General features: G+C 39.9%; 1 protein-coding gene across 1 annotated transcript in view; it reads right to left on the bottom strand.

Moving 5' to 3' along the window:
- tg (thyroglobulin) overlaps positions 1–25,117 on the bottom strand; it is a 370,830-nt gene that overhangs the window by 253,417 nt on the left and 92,296 nt on the right. The window contains exons 23-27 of the mRNA XM_060824055.1: positions 22,062–22,177; positions 21,399–21,422; positions 20,361–20,469; positions 12,656–12,853; positions 8,639–8,806 (exon numbers count right to left, since the gene is read on the bottom strand). Of these exons, the coding sequence (XP_060680038.1) occupies positions 8,639–8,806; positions 12,656–12,853; positions 20,361–20,469; positions 21,399–21,422; positions 22,062–22,177 (615 nt within the window). The remainder of the gene's footprint in view (positions 1–8,638; positions 8,807–12,655; positions 12,854–20,360; positions 20,470–21,398; positions 21,423–22,061; positions 22,178–25,117) is intronic.

The following is a 25,117-nucleotide window of genomic DNA, read 5'->3' as shown; positions in this document are numbered from 1 at the left end:
CTGCATCCGAGGAGCAGGAGAATCGACATTTCAGGCATAAGCCCTTCTTCAGGAACGAGGCTGGTGTGCCAAGCAGGCTGAGATAAAAGGTAGAGGGGGGAATTTGGAGGACGGTCACTGGGAATACAATAGGTAGAAGGAGGTGAGGGTGATAGGCCTGAGAGGGGGTGGGTGCGGAGAGGTTGGGAAGAAGATTGCAGGTCAAGAGGGCAGTGCTGAATCTGGGGGTTGGGACTGAGATAAGGTGGGGGGAGGGGAAATGATGAAGCTGGAGAAATCTGCATTCATTTTGTGTGGTTGGAGGGTTCCTAGGCGGAAGATGAGTCGCTCTTCCTCCAGGCGTCATGTGGCCAGGGTCTGGCGATGGAGGAGGCCAAGGACCTGCATGTCCTTGGAGGAGTGGGAGGGGGAGTTAAAGTGTTCAGCCATGGACGGTTGGGTTGGTTGGTGCGGGTGTCCCAGAGGTGTTCCCTGAAACATTCCGCAAGTATGTGGCCTGTCTCCCCAATGTAGATGAGACCACATTGGGTGCAGTGAATACAGTAAATGGTGTGTGGAGGTGCAGATGAATTTGCGACGGATATGCAAGGATCCATTAGGGCCTTGGAGGGAGGTGAGGGGGGAGGTGTGGGCGCAAGTTTTGCACTTCTTGCAGTTCCAGGGGAAGGTACCAGGAGTGGAGGTTGGGTTGATGGGGGTTTGGACCTGATGAGGGAGTCGTGGAGAGAGTAGTCTCTCTGGAACTCTGATAGGGGTGGGGAGGGAAATATATCCCTGGTGGTGGGGTCTAGGAACCCTCCAACCACACGGGATGAATGTGGATTTCTCCAGCTTCGTCATTTCCTCTCCCCCCACCTTATCTCAGTCCCAACCCCTGAATTCAGCACCACCCTCTTGACCTGCAATCTTCTTCCCGAACTCTCCGCCCCCATCCCCTGTCCGGCCTATCACCCTCACCCTCACCTCCTTCCACCTTTCAATTCTCCTGCTCCTCGGATGCTGCCTGGCCTGCTGTGCGTTTCCAGCACCATACTTTTCAACTATATTCTAACATAGTCTTCTGTTAATGGATTTCACCAAGGGAGAAATTTAGCTTAAGGAATTTTTGTGGCTGAGAAACAAATAATTGAAATTAAGTGGCCAACATTTCAAGCCAATGGTGGCCATAATTTTCCTGTAAGTGAACACATGGCAATAGACATGGTGTAAGTCTGCTTAAAAATAGCAAGTTCAATCTCATACAACAACAGGTTATAGTCCAAAAAGTTTATTTGGAAGTACTACTTTTTGAAGCGCTGCTCCTTCAACCATCTGATGGGAAGCGGTGCTCCAAAAGCTAGTGCTTCCAAATAAACCTGTTGGACTATAACCTGGTGTTGTGTGATTTTTAACTTTGTACACTCCAGTCCAACATAGGCACCTCAAACTCATAAAAATAGAAACTCAGTTTCCTGATAGTTATAAAACACCTATTGCAAGATTTAAGTGTGACAAGGTGTTGAACCAAGAAGACAGAGACTGGCCAGGACTGTTATTAAAAAAAAGGAGCAATTACGTTTTCATTTTTTTTGTCCCAGGAGAAACAGGTTTAGTCCAGTTAGAGTTGCAATGTAAAGAAGACTCAGTGACAGAATGTTTGACACTCCACATCTATGTGTAGAATAACCAATGTCTGTTGCAGATGGGCAAATGTTGATCCCAGCATGCTGGTGCATTTGGCATGGGAAATATTTATGTTATAAAACCACAGCAAATTCAAACAGAAGTAGATTATTCAGCCATCTCTGAAATTCAGTCAAATCATGGCTAAGCTGATGGTAGCTTTGACTCAGTTTCCCACCGACCCCCTAGTGCTTGACTCACTTTGTACATTAAAAGTCTGTCGAATTCAATTTTGACTATATTCAATGAACTAGTCTCTGAAGTAGATAATTCCAAAGGCTAGTAACTCTATAGATGGAGAAATTCCTAGTCATCTTAGCCTTAAATGGGAAATTGCTATTCTTTTGAAGTGTGCTCCCTCATTCGATAATATCCCACAAGGGTAAACATCTTCTCACCATCTAATATGTCAAACCCCTCAGAATCTAAGAGATTTCAATACTTTCATTCTCAACACCATTGTGTACAGGCCTGCGCCGCTCCTTCTTAATTGAAACTGCACACAATTTTATAGAATGAAGTCTCATCATAGCCTATTATCATGACTTCCCTATTTTCAGAGTCCATGAGGGCAAACATTTCATTTGTTTTTGCTTATCCCATATTACTTGAAGAAACTGCATGCTGAGCCTTTTGGAATTCATATACAAGGGCACCCAGATCCCTCTGAATCACAGCATTCCACAGTGTTTTTTTTCCAATTCAACAATATTCTGCTTTTCTATTCATCCTGTGAAAATTGACAATCTTAGATTTTCCAACATTACATTTGACTTCCATTGTATGCTCACTGTCTTAACCTAATCCCTTTGCAAACTTTTTAAAATCTCCTCACAGTTTGATTTCTTACTTGTCCTTTGTCACCATATTATATATATGATATATAATATATCATATAATGCAGTTGTTCCCTTTTTGCATCAGTAATACAGTGGTACTTCACTATTTACAGTTTGCTAACCTGAAAATGATCCATTTTATTCCAACTCACTAGTTCCTGTGCATTAGATAATCTTCTAGCCATCCTAATATATCAGTCCCAATTGCTTGAGCTCTTGTCTTGTGCAGTTACCATCCATGTAATACCTTATTGAGTGTTATTTCTGGGAAATCCAAGTATATTATATTTAGTTATTCTGTTATCTGTTTGCTGCATCTTCAAAAAATGTCAAACATGATTTTCCTTTTATAGAATGGTGTTGATTCAGCTTGACAGTATTATGATTTCCTCATTCTTTTGTTAAGGCCTCATAAATAATGAATTCTAGCATTTTCCCAATGACAAATGTTAAGCTCAACAGTACATTGCTTCCTGCTCTCTGTCTCCCTTCTATCTCGAATAGCTGGTTACATTTCCAGTTTTCCAATCTAGAAATTTCAGAATCTAGGGAATAGGTTTGGGTCTCACTTTAACATGAACCAGTAAACAGTGACACACAGTTGACTGCTATAAGACCATGAAAACCATAAGAAATAAAAGTAAGTAATTTGGCTTGCTTGACTCTGTTCTACCACTCAATATCCGACATTCTCACATTTACTTTCCTCAGTTTTCCACATAACCCTTGAGTCCCTGACTAATCAAGAAACTATTCATTTCATACATATACACAAGGGACTCTGCCCTCACTGGTGGCTGTGGCAGAGTTCCAAAGATTCTCAACACTCCCAGTATTGGCACCCCTTTACTCTGGGATTATGCCCTCCAGCTCCAGATTTCTCCATGAGGGGAAGCATCCTCTCAGCACTTTTCCTATCCAGCCCATCAAGAATCTTATATGTTTCACTGAGATCATCTCTCATTTGTCTAACTTCTAATAAGTAAAGTCTCAATTGTTTAACCTTTGCTGCCTTCCTCAGAATTTCATTTATCCTCCAGGTCATATATAACATTTTCAGCCTACGCTTATTCAACAATATACAGTGAATTGCATTGTACTTTGATACGTACGCTATGAGTTGTCCTTAGTGGGGAAATGAAGTTGAAATATCAATCAACCGTGATCAAATTAAATGGTGGAAGAGGATTGAGGTGCTGTCTGACCTACTCTTGTTCCTACATTCATTATATTTCTCAATCATACCATCAGGCCAAGTAGCTAACCCCTTTTTTGTTACCTAGTCTCTCCTAGGGAATTCAGTTAAACATCTTAGGTAAGATAATACTAGCAACTTTGTGAGTGAGGGACAGGATTGAAACTGCAGCTGATTTTGGAAAATACACAAGGAACTGCTGGCCTAGAGCCGAAGAGCTCAGGGGTCAATGATTGATCAAATTGATTCATAACAGAGAATTATGATCTTTCTTGCAATGAATGGCAAGGATCCAGCTTTGCAAATTCTTAGTTGCCATAATAATTTATCAAACTATGGAGACTCTTCATTAGAAAAATAATGAATTTGACCTACATATTTTGGAAAGACATAATTTATTGATGTTTATTCTCATTTTTTTTACTTGCATGTCAGTCAGTATTACTCAACATTAAACAGAGTTTATTATGATTATAAATTAACACAGATTGTTTACATTTTTTGAAGGGGGTCACTGGTTTACGGCATTGTCTGTATTGACACGGGTAAATTCTGGTCCTGCTGCAAGGAAGCTGTTCGGTATAACCGAGGCCCGAATAGGGACCAAATCACTTTTAGCCTTAGAACATAAAACCTCATTTGAAGGTTTCATGTCTTTTTGTACACTGATTGCCTAAATAAAGTGAGATGGGTACATCAATTCCCACATAACAAATTTAAAATTTTATCAGAGTAGAGATGTGGCTACTTTTATAGGTTTTAGACTGTGCCTGGCTTATTACTGGAAACAATTCAACCAGATTCCTTTGGTCAACAAACAATAACTAGTTAATTACAAATAAATCTTACTAAAAAAAAATGCAAAAGTGATTGTTGTAAAAGGTTTAGATTGTACAAACATAGTTATAACTTATTAACCCAAAATTAACTGAAGACAAATTGTGATTGAACACAAACAGAACAAGTCAAACAACAATTGCAATCAAGTCAGATCCTACATATTTCTCAGTAATCCCCCCAAGACATTAGGAACACTATGAGTCACCATATCTCAATAAAACTTCACCAGGGATTATAATTGTTCCATTTTGTTAATTTGGTCTGAACACTCCCTCAAAAGCTATTTTGTCTGACTGCTCTTGTTCTCGTTCACCTTCCTTTAACCTCCTAGCTTCTGGAAACTCAGTCCAGCACTTACCCATAAGCGCAGCACCACTTTTCCATGCAAAATAAGTTTCAAGAAACCAGTACTGCCCTTGCTTTTGTTTCCTGAGTTCCAATCTCGCTCAGTTGCAGAAAACAAATTCGGTTTGTGGGTTTCCTTCACTCTCACTCAAAGGTGCACTGAATTATTAATGGTACAGGGTATCATCCAGGTCACCAGAATGCTCCTGGCTCCAACATATAGCTACCTTGTTCTGACTCCTCGAACATCTTCTTCAGTTCTGACTGCACAGAGCCGACAGCACCCTATGTTACATGCTCAGTTTAATGGTTGTTTTCTTGATGGATGTTGCCTCTATGTGTCTGTTTCTTCAACTAATGTGACATAAACCTTTCTTTAGTGACTCCTGAACTGGATTAAATGACCTATTGAAATCCTTGCAACAAGGGCCACCCTTGCTCCTTGGCAAAAATAAATGAAACTAATAATTTGGAGCAAGCATATGTTGCAATACCTTGAAATGCCTGATCTATGAATTATACAATGTACCCCACATTGCTGACTTCCATATTACAACGTGTATACAACCTAAAACAGTTCATTACACTGACTACAATTTAACTGTAACTGTTTCTGCTTCAAATTAAAAATTCCTATCCCTGATACAATTTAATTTCAAACCATTTGATCAGGAGGATGTAGTTCATGTTAAAAACATTGCATCCTATAACCACACTATATCCACCATTTTCTTTTGTCCATCTCTGCAACTGGAGTGTGTGATGGAATATTCTACAGGAGGCAGGAGTGTTTTGGAATACTCCCAATTGCCTGGATGTGTGCAGCTTCAACAACACTCAAGAAGTTTCGTCACCACAACCAGTACAAAGCAGCCCACTTGACTGGCACTTCATGCACAAGCTTTCACTCCCTCCACCACTGACGCTCAATTGCAGCAATATGTACTATCTACAAAATGCACCACAGAAATTCATCAAGATTCTTTAGACAGTACCTTGCCAATCAATGATGACTACCATCTAGAAGGATGAGGGTGGAAGGTACGTGGGAGCACCACCAGCTACAAGATCCCCTCCAAGTTACTCACTATCCTGAGTTGGAAATATATCATCATTCTTTCACTGTTGCTCTGTCAAAATCCTGGAACTGATTAAATTCTTTTGCCCAAAATGTCGATTTTACTTCTCCTTGGATACTGCCTGAACTGCTGTGCTCTTCCAGCACCACTAATCCAAAATCCTGGAACTCTCTCCGTAATGGCATTGTGGGTCAACTTAAAGCACATGGCTTGCAGTAGTTCAAGGAAGCATCTCACCACCACCTTCCCATGAGGAATAGGCAATAAATGCTGGCCCAGCCAATGATACCCACAATTAATGAGTGAATTTAAAAAACACTTTGACTCCTTCCACCATTATCTCAGTTCTATCGCAGCCGAAAATATCATCGCCGGTTTGTCAATTCCATCAACGTCCTTCCTTGGTGAACACCAATTCTCCATATGGATAAACTCCACGTTGTTTACAACTCACCTGTGCATATTACTTGTTCACATCCTTAAATGCATTGGGGTAACAATGGCCCAACATTTTCAATTATAATTTCCTGTTTTAAAATTGGGCTTTATTCTGAGGAAATTTTATTCACCTGATGATTTAGGAACATAGGAACAGGACGCATTCAACCCTTGAAACCTGTTTTGCAATTCAATGAGATCATAGCTGATTTGTGGGTGAACTCCATATTGTCTCCCTTTGACCTCTATCACTTAATACCTTTGCTTAACAAACATTCACCTATCTCCGATTTAAATTTAACATCTGATCAAGAATCCAGTGCCAATTGTGGAAGAGAGTTCCAAACATCTATGACCCCTTTATGTGTAGAAGTGCTGCCTAACATCTCTCCCAGATGGTGTTGCCCTTATTCTCAGACTATGCCCCCAATTCTAGAATCCCCAACCAGTGGAAATAGATAATCTTTATCTACCCTGTCTCTTCTTGCTAATATCTTGAAGATTTCAGTTAAATTATCCCTTAACCTTCTAAATTTTAGAGAAAACAGGCCGAGCAATGTCACTAGACTTGTAATCCTGAACCCCTGTAATCCTGGGTACGTGGATTTGAATCCAACTAGGTCAGATGGTGAAATATGAATTTAATAAAAATTTGGATTAGAAAACTAGTTAAATGACAGCTATGTAACCATTATTGACTATCATAAAAACTAATGTGGTTCATTAATACCCCTTAAGGAAGGAAATCCTTGCATGATCCAGCCTACATGCAACTCATGGCAAAATGGCTGACTCTTAACTGTCCTGTGAGCAATAAATGCTGTCAAAGACAGGAAAGATTCCAGATGAAGAGCTAATGCTCGACACTTCCATTCCCCGCTCCTCAGATGCTGCCTGACCTGCTGTGCTTTTCCACTCTTTGTGATCTCCAGCATCTGCAGTCCTCACTTTCTCCTCGCAATAAATGCTAACCCAGCCAGAGATGCCGACATGCCATTAACAAGTACAAAAAAAGTATTGTGATGTATACTTGAGAAAGCTTAGAGTCATAGAGTCATAGAGATGTACAGCATGGAAACAGACCCTTCGGTCCAACTCGTCCATGCCGACCAGATATCCCCACCCAATCTAGTCCCACCTGCCAGCACCCAGCCCATATCCCTCCAAACCCTTCCTATTCATATACCCATCCAGATGCCTTTTAAATGTTGCAATTGTATCAGCCTCCACCACATCCTCTGGTGTCTCATTCCATACACGTACCACCCTCTGTGTGAAAAAGTTGCCCCTTGGGTCTCTTTTATATCTCTCCCCTCTCACCCTAAACCTATGCCCTCAAGTTCTGGACTCACCGACCCCAGGGAAAAAAACTTTGCCTATTTACCCTATCCATGCTCCTCATAATTTTGTAAACCTCTGTAAGGTCACCCCTCAGCTTCTGATGCTCCAGCGTAAACCGCCCCAGCCTGTTCAATCTCTCCCTATAGCTCAAATCCTCCAACCCTGGCAACATCCTTGTAAATCTTTTCTGAACGCTTTCAAGTTTCACAAGATCTTTCCAACAGGAAGGAGACCAGAATTGCATGCAATATTCCAACAGTGGCCTAACCAATGTCCTGTACAGCCACAACATGACCTCCCAACCCCTGTACTCAATACTCTGAGCAATGAAAGAAAGCAAACCAAACTCCTTCTTCACTGTCCTATCTACGTTTTCCTAAGTATCTTATTGGCTTTCTCTAATAAATGGAAAGATTTCAAGCTGCTAACTTAATTAGTTAATTACAGATAGCAGATTTTCTGCTAGTTGGTGCATAAATAGTAGAGCAACATTAACAAATAGCCAAATTAAAGGAATGGTTCCTAGATCAAAAGAACGTTTGAAAGTTATTATTATGGTATTTGTATTGATCTGACTCACATCTTTTAAAAGATTGGGATTAAAGCCTTCTGGTCTTGGGGATTTGTTAAATTGTATTATTCTATTATTATTAAACATAAGAGTTATAGAGATCCACAGCAAAGATTAGCTACATGCGTCAAAAACAACCACCTACCTATTCTGAATCCATTTTCTAGCACTTGGTTCATAGCTTTATATGCCTTGGCATCGCATGTGCACATCTCAGTCCTTCTTAAGTGTTATGAGGGTTTCTGCCTCTACCATTATTATGTCTCTAATTATTACTGCTGTTATTATTTCACTATCCACTAATAATTCCTGCCAGCATTTTGCTTACTGCCAGTGAAGTCCAGGCCTCCAAAGCTGAACATGAATGTTTTCTTCTCCGTGTTGGATTTCACACCTCTACATACACCCTCTCCTTCAAGCAGGGATGTTGCCTGCCAGTCATTATCGTTGCAAAGCAGAACATCTGGATAACTCATTAGGCCGCAGAGCAGGGTACCTGAAAACAAATAGAAATACGCAAAAGTGTCATTGTGTAAAGTTGAGGAAGGCAGTGAGAGCATCAATGTTTTGGCCAAATAACCAACAGTTGGTGACTAAAAGGTAAGGTTAAAGAAAGGCCAAAATTGATAGTGTTAAAGAGAAGCAACAATTGAGAAAGCACCTCTGTGACATTGTCACCTCAAATCATACCATGAGGAAATTTAACTTTAACCCAGAAATGAAAATACATTGAAGTGAATACATGGAAACAAGCCATTCAGCCCAAACCAGTCCTATATTCCTATTTGGGTGCATCTTTGAAAGTCAGAGATTACATTGATAGAAAATCTAAGTTTAATGCTTCAAATACAATACAACTAAAATTTGTAATCTCTATGATAGCTGCAGATAGCACTTTTGGAAAGTAGTATTATTAAAATTGCATATGTGTTATTATACATTAAAACTACTTATATTGAATTCAATTCAGCTTTACATTCCTTATTTAAAATAATCACAACAAAAATTATTCAATGAATTTGTTGAAACTCAACATAAAAGGAAAATATTAAGCTCATCATTGCCGTACCAGCTTCTCAAAAGCTACTTAATTCATTTCAATTCCCGAACTCTCTTCATAGTCTGACAACTTTTTCATTTTCAAGTATTTATCCAATTTGAAAGTTACAATTGAATCTGTTTCTCATATTGTTTAAACAGCACACCACAGAGTATAACAACTCTGCATAATAAAAAACAATCTTTTCTTGGACTCTTTTCCAAACTGGGGGACAATATTTCTAGTTACTTTGGCGATTTGATGGATAAAGTTGGCAATAAAAGACAACTATCTGGTAAATCTTTAGTTACTTACAAAACAAAATCCAAGACCCCAGCCAGATCCAAGTGCAAATTGGCATAGCAACGTACAAAACACAGGAATTAAGAGGAGGTTACTCAGCCCCTTGAGTCTGCTTTGTATGCCTGATCTGATAGTGGCTATAAATTTACATTCCTAAATGCCTCCAGTATTAGCAAACAATCTATTCATATCCACCTTAAAAACATTCAATTATTCTGTCTCCTCCACTGTCTGTGAGAGTTCCAAAGGCTTGTGATCCTCGAAGAGAAATATTTCTTTATCATCTGCCTTAAATAGAAGATCATTATAATTCATTTAGTTTGAAACTTTTTATCTCTCATTCTACTATCTCCCACAAGGAGAAACATCCAACATCCAACCCTCAAGTCCTCTTTTGGATCTTCAATTTCTCAATAATAATATCACTTCTCATTTTTCTAAATCCCAATAGACACAGGTTTAGCCTGGCCAACCTTTCCTCATAAGATAGACCTCCTAAAGTCCCAAGTATCAGCCAAATGAACATTCTTTGCACGGCTTCAGGTGCATCAAATAAACAAGGAGGACCACAGTAGTATACAACAGTCCATTTGTAGTCTCACAAGCATGAGCTACAACTTTGGCGAAACACCCTTCCTTTTACAAAACAAATAGAAACAGAAATTGCTGGAGAAACACAGCACGTTTAGCAGCAGCTGTGGAAAGAAAACAAAGTTAACATTTCAGGTCCAGTGACCCTTGTCCTGAAGACCTGAATGTGAGCCGGATTGTGAGTTGTAAGGAGGTTCTGAAGTGATTTAGATAAGTTGAGTAAGTGGGCAAACAAATGACAGATGCAGAACTATATGGCTACAATGAGAAGGTCTATACTTTGATGTGTAAAACAGGAAGGAAGAGAATCTCATAAAGTAGTGACATATTGGGAAATATTGGATGTAGGTTTGCGTTGAGCTTAGAGGTTCATTTCCAGATGTTTCGTTATCTTATTAGGTAACATCTTCGGTGGGCCTCATGCGAAGCAATGCTGAAAATTTGGCTTTCTTCCAAAGAAACTCAAACATATAAATAGAAAGCAGGAATTTTCAGCATTCGTATGAGGCCCACTGAAGATGTTACCTAGTAAGGTAACGAAACATCTGGAAATAAACCTCCAAGCTCAGCGAGCAAACCTACAGCCAAAACCTCAACCTGAGCTACAAATCATCACAAAATTAGGAAATATTGATATAAAAAAGGATTAGTATCCTTGTAAACCAATTAATGAAGTAGACAGACAGGAGCAGCAAATAATTAGGAAGCCAAATAATATACTGAACTTCATTACAAGAGGATTTGAGTTCAGGATACGGACGTTTTACTGCAGTTATACAGGACCTTGGGCCTGCCTGCCAAACTTCTTCCCATTCTCTTCTCCCATCTGATACCTTTGCAAGCTTCATATGCAATTTTCACAACTTACTTTCCATATCTAACTTTGATTTTACCAGCAAAGTTATCAGATGTACATTTGGTTCCTTCATCCAAGGCATGAATATAAATTTGTAAATGACTGAATGCCAGCATCAATCTCTGAGGCACGCCACTAGTTACAAATTGCCAACCCAAAAGTAACCCGTGTATACGTCACCCTATTTTTGGTTAAACAACCAATCCCTTGTATTATATAACTCCTACACATTGAGGTCTTACTTTCCACAGTAATTTTTGATTTGGAACTTCGTCAAATGCTTTCTGGAAATCTATATACAATACATCCACATGTTACACTATATTCATATTGCTTCTTATTTTCTCAAAAATTCCTAGCCGCTTAGTCAATTTTTCTCTTTCACAAAATCATGTATTCTAGTTTCAACAACCATTATCTAGAAATGAAGGTTAGTGGCTTGAAATATTAACTCTGTTCCTCTTGACACAGATGCTGAGTATTTTAAACATTTTCTGTTTGTAATTCACCGAGACATCAACTAATGAGCCATCCATCTCATTGCATTTTTTTGGGGTCTCTGCTGTACACAGATGGCAACCATATGATGTGAAAATACTTTGCCACAGTGTATTGTGTGAAACATATAGAGATGCTCAGACAATATAGTAAGATCTTTTTTTTACATTCAATGTGTCCTTTATTCAATTAATTTCATTACAAAATTAAACTGAGAAAATCCTTTGCCTCTTTGAGATATGTTGTTTAAAAGAATACAAGAAATCAATTGTTATTTTAAGAATTTTTCCCACAATTTTTTGTGGCTGAATCATACTCATACAGACAAGTTACTTCTATGACCTGAGATCCAAGCACATTCTCCATAATCCTTAAACATGATGTACATTTTATTAGCACAACTCAATTTCTTTCTACAGTGAAAGACCTCAAATTATTCATTTGTAGCTCTAGATGCTGTGCAAAGCTCCTAAAAATATTATAAATGACAACAACTAAAGTACACCTTGAGCTGATATGGAAATCCCTATGACAGTGTGTTATCTGGTATATACGACCATAAGACCATATACCTCCCTGTTTTAAAAAAATTGTACAATCTATGGGGAGCTTACCTACTCCAGAAGCTTGCCCTATATTATGTAGCACTCACCTAAGCAACAGAATATACGGTGCAAAAATGAGTTCCTATATAATGAATTACCCAGTGCAAGCAATCTCTTCTATGTAATGTAGTACCAGTCTGGGTTATCTCCAGCAAATAATCTAGTATACAATATACACTCTGTTTCCTATGTAAGAAACAATACTGGAGAGAGGATTCCCTCTTCTTAAGATAATGTCAGTCTGGATATCTTCTGTGTATTATCATACTCATTACAGAAACAATTTCTTAGATAATGTATTATTTCACACAAACATTCTCTCCTTTCACTGTAATGCATTTCACTAGTAACCGCATCAAAAAAAAATGCACGGAAAGTATTTTGATATATTTCCGAGAATTGTAATTAAGTCTGATATAAACTCAATTCTTTCATTTTAAAATTTTATTGTACCTTCATCAATGATTATCTGGCTCAATATGAAGCCATCACAGCATTGCTCCTTGCCACAGGCCTGTCTGCAGAAATGATGTACATCTGTTAAACTTGAACCACGTGCAGAAAAAGCTATTGCCTGGTATACGCCTGTAATCACATTACGAAAATCTGTCCGCAGGAAGATCTTGTGGAATGTTGTCGTGAATTCATGACCTGGAGAAAATGAAGAACATATTTAGAAAGATAGGATTTAATGGTGTGGAGCGCGTGCATTTAGCACTCATCGATAAAACATCCCGACTCAGGCAACTGACTGTGTGGAGTTTGCACGTTCTCCCCGTGTCTGCGTGGGTTTCCTCCGGGTACTCCGGTTTCCTCCCACAGTTCAAAGATGTGCGGGTCAGGTGAATTGGCCATGCTAAATTATCCGTAGTGTTAGATAAGGGGTAAATGTAGGTGTATGGGTGGGTTGCGCTTCGGCGGGTCGGTGTGGACTTGTTGGGCCGAAGGGCCTGTTTCCACACTGTAAGTAATCTAATCTAATCTAATACATTGACTCTTTGAACTATCCACATAGACCCATTCCTTTACCTTCACCTCAGCCCTAAAAATGTCCCCTTTCTAGTATTTATTCCATTTTCTTTTGAAAAGAATGATGAATCTGTTTACACCAGATTTTCAGATATTTAATTCTAGATCAGAATATAAAATGTACAAACTAAGGTGAAGTCATTGATACCTGGTCTCTCCAGAATCTGTCAGAGAATTAAACTCTAAAAGAAGATAATCGTTATCAGCTGATATGAGGGAAAATGCTAGCTAGGAAGATAACTTAAAACAAATTTTCTTTGTTTCACTCAAAAAATGACAATATCACTGTTAAATGAGGATCCTCCATTTCTGTTGTGGGAGACACATGCCAAACAGCTTGCTTCTAGAGCAGCTTCAGACCTGCTTCAGAACAATTTTTATGCCCTGGATATTTGAAAATAGAGTCATAGAGTCATAGAGATGTACAGCATGGAAACAGACCCTTCGATCCAACCCGTCCATGCCGACCAGATATCCCAAGCCAATCTAGTCCCACCTGCCAGCAGGCCTATATCCCTCCAAACCCTTCCTATTCATATACCCATCCAAATGCCTCTTAAATGTTGCAATTGTACCAGCCTCCGCCACTTCCTCTGGCAGCTCATTCCATACATGTACCACCCTCTGTGTGAAAAAGTTGCCCCTTGGGTCTCTTTTATATCTCTCCCTTCTCACGCTAAATCTATGGCCTCTAGTTCTGGACTCACCCATCCCAGGCAAAAGACTTTGCCTATTTACCGTATCAATGCCCCTCATAATTTTGTAAACCTCTATAAGGTCACCTCTCAGCCTCCAACGCTCCAGGGAAAACAGCACTAGCCCATTCAGCCTCTCCCTATAGCTCAAATCTTCCAACCCTGGCAACATCCTTCTCAATCTTTTCTGAACCCTTTCAGGTTTCACAACATCCGTCTGATAGGAAGGAGACCAGAAATGCATGCAATATTCCAACAGTGACCTAACCAATGTCCTGTACTCAATACTCTGACTGATAAAGGAAAGCATACCAAATGCCTTCTTCACTATTCTATCTACCTGTGACTCCACTTTCAAGGAACTATGAACCTGCACTCCAAGGTCTCTGTGTTCAGCAACACTCCCTAGGACCTTACCATTAAGTGTATAAGTCCTGCTAAGGTTTGCTTTCCCAAAATGCAGCCCCTCACATTTATCTGAATTAAACTCCATCTGCCACTTCTCAGCCCATTGGCCCATCTGGTCAAGATCCTGTTGTAATCTGAGGTAACCTTCTTCACTACACCTCCAATTTTGGTGTCATCTGCAAACTTATTAACTACATCTCTTATGCTCACATCCAAATCATTTATGTAAATGAGAAAAAGTAGAGGACCCAGCACTGATCCTTGTGGCACTCCACTGGTCACAGACATGGTGCAACAGTGTTTGTAACTTTGCCGAGATATGTTTTTGCTATTCCCTTTTGAAATGTTGGTACATGGTCCTAAATGAAGGAAGCTGAAAATGTGTTGCTGGAAAAGCGCAGCAGGTCAGGCAGCATCCAAGGAACAGGAGATTCGACGTTTCGGGCATAAGCCCTTCTTCAGGATTCCTGAAGAAGGGCTTATGCCCGAAACGTCACATCTCCTGTTCCTTGGATGCTGCCTGACCTGCTGCACTTTTCCAGCAACACATTTTCAGCTCTGATCTCCAGCATCTGCAGTTCTCATTTCTCCTAAATGAAGGAAACCTTGCCTTGCCTTACCAATGACATCAGTTCTACATGTTTCTTTCTAATTTATTCTTTCAGAAGACTTATCACAAGAGAATCACCCTAGTGATTCTATTGAAACACATGGCTTGCTAAGCCAATTCAGAAGACAGTTAAGAATCAAAGACATTGCTATGGATCTGGAGTCACATGTAGGCCAAACCAGGTAAAAGCAGTAGATTTATTTAAGAGGAGTTTGTGAAGCAGATGGGCCTTTACAAAAATTAATCATAGTCCCATGGTAACAATTACTGAGGCCAGCTTTATATTCAAGATTTTATTAATTGAATTTAAGTTCTACCAGCTGTCTTCATGGGGTTTGAACCAACATCCAAAGGGCATGATCCTAGCCCAATGACATTACCTCAGAGGGAAAGCCAGGAAAGATGCAAGGGCTGACCATCTAAATTTAGTCACTGATGCTTCAATAACTCCTCTTTCCATCAGATCTTAAGACCATAAAATATAGGATTAGAATTAGGCAACTCAGCCTATCGAGTTTGCTTCTGCAGCCTCCTCCCACTTCCTCAAGACGACCTGCCCCTCCATCTATCTTTGTGTCATCTGCAAACTTAGCAACAATAACCTCAGTTATTTCGACCAGATCATTAATGAAGAATGTGAATAGTTCTGGTCCCAAAACTGAGCCATGTGGAACTCTGGTAATCACTAGCTGCCATCCTGAAAACACCCCTTAATCCTTATTCTCTGTCTTCTGCCAGTCAGTCACCTAAAACTTATCTTATTTAGCACCCTTCAATGCAATACCTTGTCAAAGCCTTCTGGAAATCCAAATAGATCCAATCCACTGACTCTCCTTCGTCTAACATGCTCATTACGAAAGCAACCACCTCAACACCCACAAAAGAAATTGCATCAAGACACTATTCAAAAGGGTCACAACACACTGCAGTACACCAGAACTGCAAAAAGAGGAAGAAGAACACCTATGCAATATATTCACCAAAAATGGATACCTGCGCAATTTCATCAACAGATGCCTAAGGGAAAGACGACAGAACAAGAACATGCCGCAACCCAAAGGACTAGCCACACTACCATACATCAAGAGCATTTCCGAACTGGCAGCCAGACTACTGCGACCACAAGGACTCATAACAGCACACAAACCAACAGCCACTCTCAGACAACAACTCACCAGAACAAAGGACCTGATATTCAGCATGAGCAAAACCAATTTAGTGTACAAAATCCCATACAAGGACTGCACTAAACACTACATAGGACAAACAGGAAGACAGATAACGATCCACATCCATGAACACCAACTAGCCACGAAACGACACAACCAGCTATCCTTAGTAGCCACACACACAGATGACAAGCAGCATGAATTCAACTGGGACAACACTACTATTATAGGACAAGCCAAACAGAGAACAGCCAGGGAATTCCTAGAGGTATGGCACTCATCCACAGATTCAATCAATAAGCACATCGACCTGGACCCAATATACCAACCACTCCAGCGTACAGCTGGAACTGACAACCGGAAGCAGCAGATTCAAACCACTACAAATGCTGGAGGAAAGATCACAGAAGTGCTTCACAGTAGGCTCCCAAGCACTGAGGATGTCACCTAGACAGGGGACAAAACGTCTGCAACACAAATTCCCAGCTCGGTGAACAGAACCACAACAATAACATGCTCATTACCCCCACAAACAATTCTAACAGATTAATCAGGCATGACCTCCCCTTGATGAAGCTGGGCTGATTCAGCCCTGCTTCACCATGAACTTGCAAGTACTCCACAATCTTATCCTTGGAAATGGACTTTACAATCTTACCAATAACCAAAATTAGGCCAACCTGCCAATAGTATCCTGTATCCTTCCCTTCTTAAGCAGATGCATCATATTAGCCATTTCCCAGTCCTCTAGACCCACACTGATTCCTGTGACTCCGGGGTGTAATCCATCTGGTCCAGTGATTTATCCACTTTCAGACTTTCAGCTTCCCCAGCAGCTTCTGGAATGCTGCTGATGTCTTCCATTGTGAATGCTGATGAAAGGAACCAATTCAGTTCCTCTGTCATTTCATTACTCCCTATCATTGCTTCTTTAATCTCATTTTCCAATGATCCAATGTCTACTCTCAGCTGTTTTATATCTTTTAGATATCTAAAAGCACTCTTGAAATCTTTTTTAATCCTAGGTAGCTCTCATGTTTCATTCTGTGCATTAGCCCACCAAACCCTCTGCCCCGTCCCCCATTCTGTCATCGTGTGCTCATTTTAATGGCTTTCCGATCCCCTAGCTCGAATTAATCTTCATCACATTGTATGCTTCTTCTTCTGCTTTTATGCTGTCTCTGACTTCCCTTGTCAGCCATGGTTGCCTCATTCCAAGTACCCACCCAACACTCCACCCAACACCCCCCACCCCCACCTCCCCTCAGCATGCTTCCTCTCCCTTGGGATGAATTTCTGCTGTGGCTTCTGAATTACCTCAAGACACTCTTGCTATTGCTGTTCCACCATTTTCTCTGCTAGGCTTTCCTTCCAATAAACTCTGGCCAGCTCCTGTCTCGTGTCTTTATTTTTACCTTTACCTTACATTTGATTCCAGCTTCTCCTATCTCAAACCGCAGGGTGAATTCGATCATATTATGGGAACTGCCTCCTAGGGGTTCTTTCAACTTACGCTCCCTAATCAGGTCTGACTCATTACACATCACCAAATCCAGAATTGTCTGTTCCCTAGTGGGTTCTACCACAAGCAGCTCTGGAAAAACCATCTCATATACATTCTGTGAATTCCTTTTTGTTACTCCTTTTGTTAATCCTTCTTATCAGGGTTGTGCTTATACTCTCTGTAGTTTTTTATTTCCAATAGGAAGGAGGCTTAAAAAGAAATATAGAATTTCTCAGGATAGAATTCTTGCTAGTGGCCTGAAAGCCTTGAGAGTAATGTTTTCACAAATTGTTACATTCAACACCCTGCATTCCTACATTTACATTGCAGTGGTTGATATTGTTTTTGATCACATCTTCCATGGCTCATTTCTAAATAACTTAACTGCATTTCATGGTATAATCAAAGGCATGACAACAAAATTACTCAATACATCATTTTTAGCACTCATTGTTATCAGATTTGGGAAGAAACCAAGTTCAAACTTTGCTCTGTAAACAAATTAACCAGTACTCTTCGACTGCAAAGTGGGTCTCCATAATATTAGTAGTTCTGGTACTAGTGGTGAAATCTACTCACTTGTGTTCAAGTCCTTCCATGGCCTCACCAGTCTCTTCAGCCTTCCAAAACTCAGGCCCTAATCCACATTACTTGTATTTGATCATTTGCCTCAGCTCAACAATCATGACTACAACTGTATTATGCCAAAGGTCTGGAATTCTTTTTTGAACTAGGTAAAAACAAGGGCTGCTGATGCTGGAAACCAGAGTCTAGATTAGAGTGGTGCTGGAAAAGCACAGCAGGTCAGGCAGCATCCGAGGAGCAGGAAAATCGATGTTTCAGGCAAAAGCCTTTCATCATTGATGTATCAATTCTTTTTTGAATCCTATTCTCCTCTGTACCAGTTCACTCTTCCTTAAAATTTACCTCCTTAACCAAGTGTCTCATAACACAGCGTAACATTTCCTACATTGGGTCAGTATCAATTTTTGACCAAATGCAATACTTTTATTTGATTAAACGTTTGAAAATGAAAGTTATTGTCATTTTTTGCAAGATCTTAATACTGGAGTATCTCCCTGATTTCTTAGCTGATGCTAAGAAGCATTTTGTAGATACCCTACTTCATTCAGGCTGCTACTTCTGGCGGAGTCTCTAGCCACTCACAGTTATCTAACAAGCAACTGACAAGGGATTTATACTGAAAGCTTTCAAAGAAAGAGTCATTAAGGGCATCATCTGCGTAGCACCCAAGTGGAGATTCAGCCCTAAAGCTCCAGCCAGACAAGGTGCATGCCATGGGAAAGAGAAATTCATAAAACATTGAGAACATTGAAAAGTTGAGCTTGTAGTCTCACAGTCACCACTACTTGTTCTACCTTATGTTCTCACTTAACATATTACCACTGTGTGTCATTGTGTTGAAGGTAGGTTATTATTTAAAAAAACAGCTTCATGCAATTACAATATTCTCTGCCAAAAATAATTGGACTATAAAAAAGCCACTTCAGTTAGCTTTAGGTTTCATTTTATCTCTGTCCACATTCTGTTATTAGAGTAAACATTCCCATCATAACCACAGAAACATTGCTCCCACTCTGTTTCCTGACAAGAGTGTGTTTTGCTTGTTTGAAGTTAGCATCAAGAATGTAAATGTTCCTAACTGGGAAAGCTGATGCTAAGAAGCATTTCCCATGTTTCAAGTACAAATTGTACCTTTCGCATTATTCTAAGCATTCATGCACAAAGAACTTTAGACAAACAACTAGTTGTTGCCAAGCATCCAAAAGACAGAAAGTTGTCCATATTTGCATGTGAGTCACATGCTCACCATGGAGGTTCACAGCATTGGAAAATCCAAATGAAAAAGAGTAAGGGAGAAAACATCACAAAGACACAGAATCCTTCCTCAGAATAACCAGAACCACTTTCACTGAATGTTGAAGTTATATGGCAATTTAACAAGATCAAGGATTGTAGAATAGAAATTATTGTTGATGAAATTAAAGGGTAAGTTAGGCAGCCTGACTAATTGACACTCCATCCACAACCTTCAACATTCATTCTCTCCATCACCTCCATCAGTGGCAGCAGTAAGTGCTATGTACCAGGTGCATTTCAGTAGCTTACCAAATCTCCAGCAACCAGCAAGTGAGGTATTATGTATCTCTGTCAGAGCCCCAATAATCTCCACCCTTGCCTTCAAAGCACCTTGGGATACATGTCATCAGACCCTGGGGATTTGTGCACCCTGTATGCCCATTAAAACATATAAACCCCCTTCTTAGTAATCTTAACATGTTCTAGAACCTTACCATCCCAATCCCACTACAATGTGAATACAGATGAGAAATATTCACTTAACACTTCATCCATGTCAATTGACCCCATGCACAGGTTGCCTCTTTGGTCTCTAATAGGTCCCTCTCTTTTCCCTCCTCATCATCTTACTCTTAATATACTTATAAGAGGCCTTTATCCCATCTGCCAAAGATATTTTGTGGCCCCTCTTTGTGCTCTAATTTTCTTATTATGCAATCTCCCCTACTCTCTATACTTTTGAAGGACCACCCCACATTTTAATGTACTGTACCTGACATATGTTTCCTCCTTTGCTGCAGAATTACAATGAAAGTTGGCTTTGTAGCCTGAGGCTATTCAATGTCAATCCCATGAGCTCATGCAATAAAATGTGTTCGCATCTACAGATGGCCCATTTCCATAGAAGTCACATAACACTTACCCTTTTTCCGGTAGACACTCAGATTTCCATCACCATTACTGCTGATCCTGAGCTGGCAACTAATCCCATCATATTTGACTGTAGATGAACTCCCCAGAAATCCTTGACTCTGTAAGTAGAATGATGGAATAATAAACAGCTGTCAAACTGATTTACTAATAGGATATGAGATGTCATCATTGAATAACATAGATGATAATAAATGGCTGTAAGTATGAAGAACCACAAACAATTGTCAATGGACTATGTCTGCTGTCTAATATTTTAAATACTGAGTTTCTCAGTATTTAAATTCTGAGGAATGTTAAATTCCTCCTTCATGTTGTTCCTCCCTATCTCTGTAGATTCAGTTGGCCTTCTAATCTTCTAAGAATTCTGCATTTTTGTAGATACCCTACTTCATTCAGGCTGCTATTTCTGGTGGAGTCTCTAGCCACTCACAGTTATCTAACAAGCAACTGACAAGGGATTTATACTGAAAGCATTCAAAGAAAGAGTCATTAAGGGCATCATCTGCGTAGCACCCAAGTGGAGATTCAGCCCTAAAGCTCCAGCCAGACAAGGTGCATGCCATGGGAAAGAGAAATTCATAAAACATTGAGAACATATAAAAAATCACTTTCCAATGAATATTGTCAAGGGAGAGAGTGCTACACAGATTTATCCCAAACATTTGAGGTCAGGCAATGCTGCAGGTCTCAGTTTGCACAGCCCAGATGACGATCTTCAAGCCTTTTCCATGATTCAGTTGAAATGACACTTTGTCAACAAATTTCTCGCCACCAATATCTATGTGATTGAGCCACTCCTGAAGGGAATGGATAGTCTATCAGTTTATTCAGGCATAATTCCAGACACTTCTTTTATTCCACTTCCAATGTTCATCTCCCACCTTTTATTTTAATTTTCCCTCATATTGTCCCTCATAAAAAATGTTAGACAGCACCTTCCAAACCCACAACCACTTCCATCTGGAAGGCCAAGGGTGCCAGATACATGAGAATAACATCACCTGATGTTCCTCTCCAAGCTACTCACCATCATGTCTTGGAAATATATCTCAATTCCTTCATTGTTGCAGGGTCAAAATCCTGGAATTCCCTCCCTCATGATATTGTGGGTCCACTTACAGCATGTGGACCGCAGTGGTTCAAGACAACAGCTCACCACCACCACCTCCTCAAGAACAACTAGGAACGGGCAGTAAAGGTTGACCAGCTAGCAGTGTTCACATCCACAGATGAAGAAAATTACTCTTGAATTATGGAACTACTTATTCTTTCTTCTGTAATTTTTTTTTAAACAAGCTCAAAAGTCTCCTAAACAAAAGCTTGGTTAGTTGTGTACTCTTTCAAAATTTGGTTTTGTTCTACACTATTGGCATTCAAAGTGCAGGAAAGTGACATGATCTGAGTTGCTGTGGAAAACTGGCACAGATGCTGGGCTGAATGGCGTCCTGATGTTCTGTGACAATTCAATCATTCCATGACCTTTCGAATTCATTTTAAAAAAAGAGAAGGTCTTTGAGGGAATTGAAAATGACCTTCACAGTTTCTGAAGAAGTATCTGCACAGTGGGATTCATTATGATGGCTTTTCTCTTGGTTCTGCTTTCTGATGATTCTCATTACAGCAAGTGTCACACAGGAGTTTCAGTAAAAATATCAATAATTTGGATAGAAGATCAAATCATCTCCCCTACCTGTCCAAAGGTTTTGCAAAGCAAGTTGGATTCAGAGGTACTGTAAAGCTCACAATGAGATACCTCCCCTTTGTGGTAATACACCAGAAAGTCGCATGTCTCATTTCCTGAGCATTCTGCAAAGTGAAAGATGATGGTTTTCGATAAGTGAAACTTTGCAATTTATCTCAAGCACAAGTAGAAATATTTTAACAGGCAAACCAGACAGGAGACAATAAGATTCATTTATCTAACTGTGCATTTTCAGCACCTGCACCTGCACTCACCCCTTTCCAAAGCTTTTGAACATTCTTGAGTAAGTTTGCCGTTGGGTTTAAACATGGTTCTGTCACATCTCTGATTCAGAGTAAAATTAAAAACAAGCTTATGGAATAAGAAAGGCTCATGTCTCTGTTGATTGTAATGGTGTAGGGTCATTTCACAAGTCATTTCAGCTTGTGAAGGGCCCAAAACTAAGTGATGCAAATAGCCATCTGATGACATAGATCTTGAGTATTTATGAGAAAAGTTTTTTTGACATTTTTCATCTTGCACCTGCCTGATCTATTTGCATTAATACCATTGTAAAGAGCAAACATCACTATACTGTATTGGGAAAGAATGCTGGTTCATTGAAAAATGGTCTCTGATTGATTGAAGTATTGTCATGGAGAATGCACTAGTTAATGATGACTGCCAGTTAACTGCTAAGCTTTGTTTACATTTTTCAACTAAGCACATTGACTCTGATTAGTCAAAGCATTACCCTGACAAATGAACCAGAGAACTGCTGTCAACAATTTTGTTGCATTGAAACAGGTGCAGTAAGTGTATATGTTCTTTCTATTTTAAAGAACAGGGCCGTGTGTATTAATATGCAGCTTCCAGTACATCTTGGTATAACTTGTAGATTGTCCCAATGAATGCAATATAAAAAGCTTTGACAATTTTTTGTAGTATTCATATTATGAATACTAAATAGTTATTTATAAACCCAATGAGAAATTAACTGGGATTAATAAAATAACTCTTTCAAACTGTAGGCATTGGGACAGTGGGCTGATTTGCTTCTTCCTGTACTTCACAATTGCATAGCTGCAGTTTTCCCTATTTTCTGACTGAGTGTGGAGTGGGTGTGTTAAGTGTTGACTCAGTTGACAGCTTTCCCATTAAGAAAGCTAACAGGATCATGCACCCATCAGCTTGCTAAGGGATGACTGGTGAACACCAACAAGCTTCTTAGTGAATTATAGCTTCAATAATGATGTCAAGGATCCCCAGAGACTACTTGCCTCCAACTGTAATCTGATAGACAGCAAGTAAAGATTTACATTTCAGGTGATCCATCAGTAAGAAGGTGGAACTGCTTTTGCTTCTTGTGGAATAGTATTATGGGAAGGAATGGATCTAGGATCTTGGTGTTTGGGGGGGGGGATGGCCTTTGGAAGATGCCCTCCCATTTGTGTCTCTAATTGTTCACCTATTGGGACAAATGAATACCCCCCCTCCAATAACCTGTCAGGCAGGGTCACTGTAGTTACCCAGCTTGAACCCAGTCACATTTGTTGTCTGCTGGGAAGCCAAATGCTCACGGAGATGGTACACTGAGGTCCTCAAATAGCTGCTAATTGATCACTTCAAGGTTGTAAGTTGAGAAAGTCCCCAAGTCACCTTTGAAGCCTACATCGTCCTCAATGGGCTTTGTCGGTCTTTGAATCAATTGGACAACACAAGTGATATGCTAGTGGTTCATACAGGAAGGAAAAAACACAGGTCATTTGGTAAGGGAAAACAAAACCATTCAGTTATGTTCCCATACTGTACAGCTCTATGACTCTATGACTCTAAATCCCACTCCATACATTGGTGAGGTGGCAAAAAGAGGGCAGATGTCTCTGCCAGACCAGCTCACCCAATTATTTTTCCTTCCCAACATTTTTGTCATTATCTCTAGGGAGGAAAACCCCTTTGAGGTTTTGGTTGAAACTGAATTTCAAAGAATGAGTCCAAGAAGTAATAAATGGAACAGTAAATGAAACAGGATAGGAAGTGGTTTTTAACTTTTAACAACAATTACTTCAACTCATGTTTTGTTTTATACAAAGGAGCCACAGATCAGAACCAACAGAGTGCAGTCCCTAAGGCATCCACTGGTCACAATACTCCTCTGAAATGAAGAAAGACAACATTTATCTCACTCGTCTGGCTTTTCCTTGGGCTGAATTCTACAGCCTCCAACTGGGCAGTTTTTTGGCAGGATTGAAAATAAAATGTGAGAATGACTATCCAGATGCTGCCCATTGCCATTTCTGTAAAATGGGACAGATATATGGCAGGAGATTTGCTAGGGAGTTACTCGGGATGGATTAAATTAGTCTGACGGGGCGGGGATGGGGGAACCCTAACTAGTAGTGAGACGAAAGAGAAGGTTGACACTAATACAGATGTTAAAGCGAGCAAATTAAACAGAAAAGGCAGGCAAGAGCACGGCAGGGAATGAGGGAAGGCTGATGAATTAAATTGCATTTATTTCAATGCAAAAGGCCAGACAGGTAAGGCAGATAAACTAAGGGCATGGATAGGAACATGGGACTGGGATATCATAGTTATTATAGAAACATGGCTGAAGGAGGGTCAGGACTGATAATTCAATGATCCGAGGTACAGATGCCATAGGAAGAATAAATGCGGAAACAGGAGAGGAGGGGGAATGGCATTTTTCATTAGAGAAAACATCATGATAATTCTTAGGATATTCCTGAGCGATTGTCCAGTGAGGCTGTATGTGTGGAACTTAGAACTAAGAAGGGAGTGATCACTTTGATAGAATTGCACTATAATCAGCAGGAAATTGAGGAGGAAATATGTAGGGAGACTGCAGATAGTTGTAAAACTAATAGAGTTGTAATAGTGGGGATTTTAACTTTCCAAACATAGACTGTGACTGCCATAGTATTAAGAGCTTGGATGGGGAGGATTTGTTAAGTTTGTTCAGAAAAAATTCTCAATCAATAGGTAGATAGCCCGACTAGAGAAGGGTAAAACCTGGCCTCTGCTTGGAAAATAAGAAAGGACTC

This window comes from Hemiscyllium ocellatum, chromosome 4 (genome assembly GCF_020745735.1).
Source record: "Hemiscyllium ocellatum isolate sHemOce1 chromosome 4, sHemOce1.pat.X.cur, whole genome shotgun sequence".
In the NCBI taxonomy this organism is placed as follows: domain Eukaryota; kingdom Metazoa; phylum Chordata; class Chondrichthyes; order Orectolobiformes; family Hemiscylliidae; genus Hemiscyllium; species Hemiscyllium ocellatum.
The sequence above is the reverse complement of the archived record's forward strand: the minus strand, read 5'-3'. Positions and strand labels throughout refer to the sequence as shown.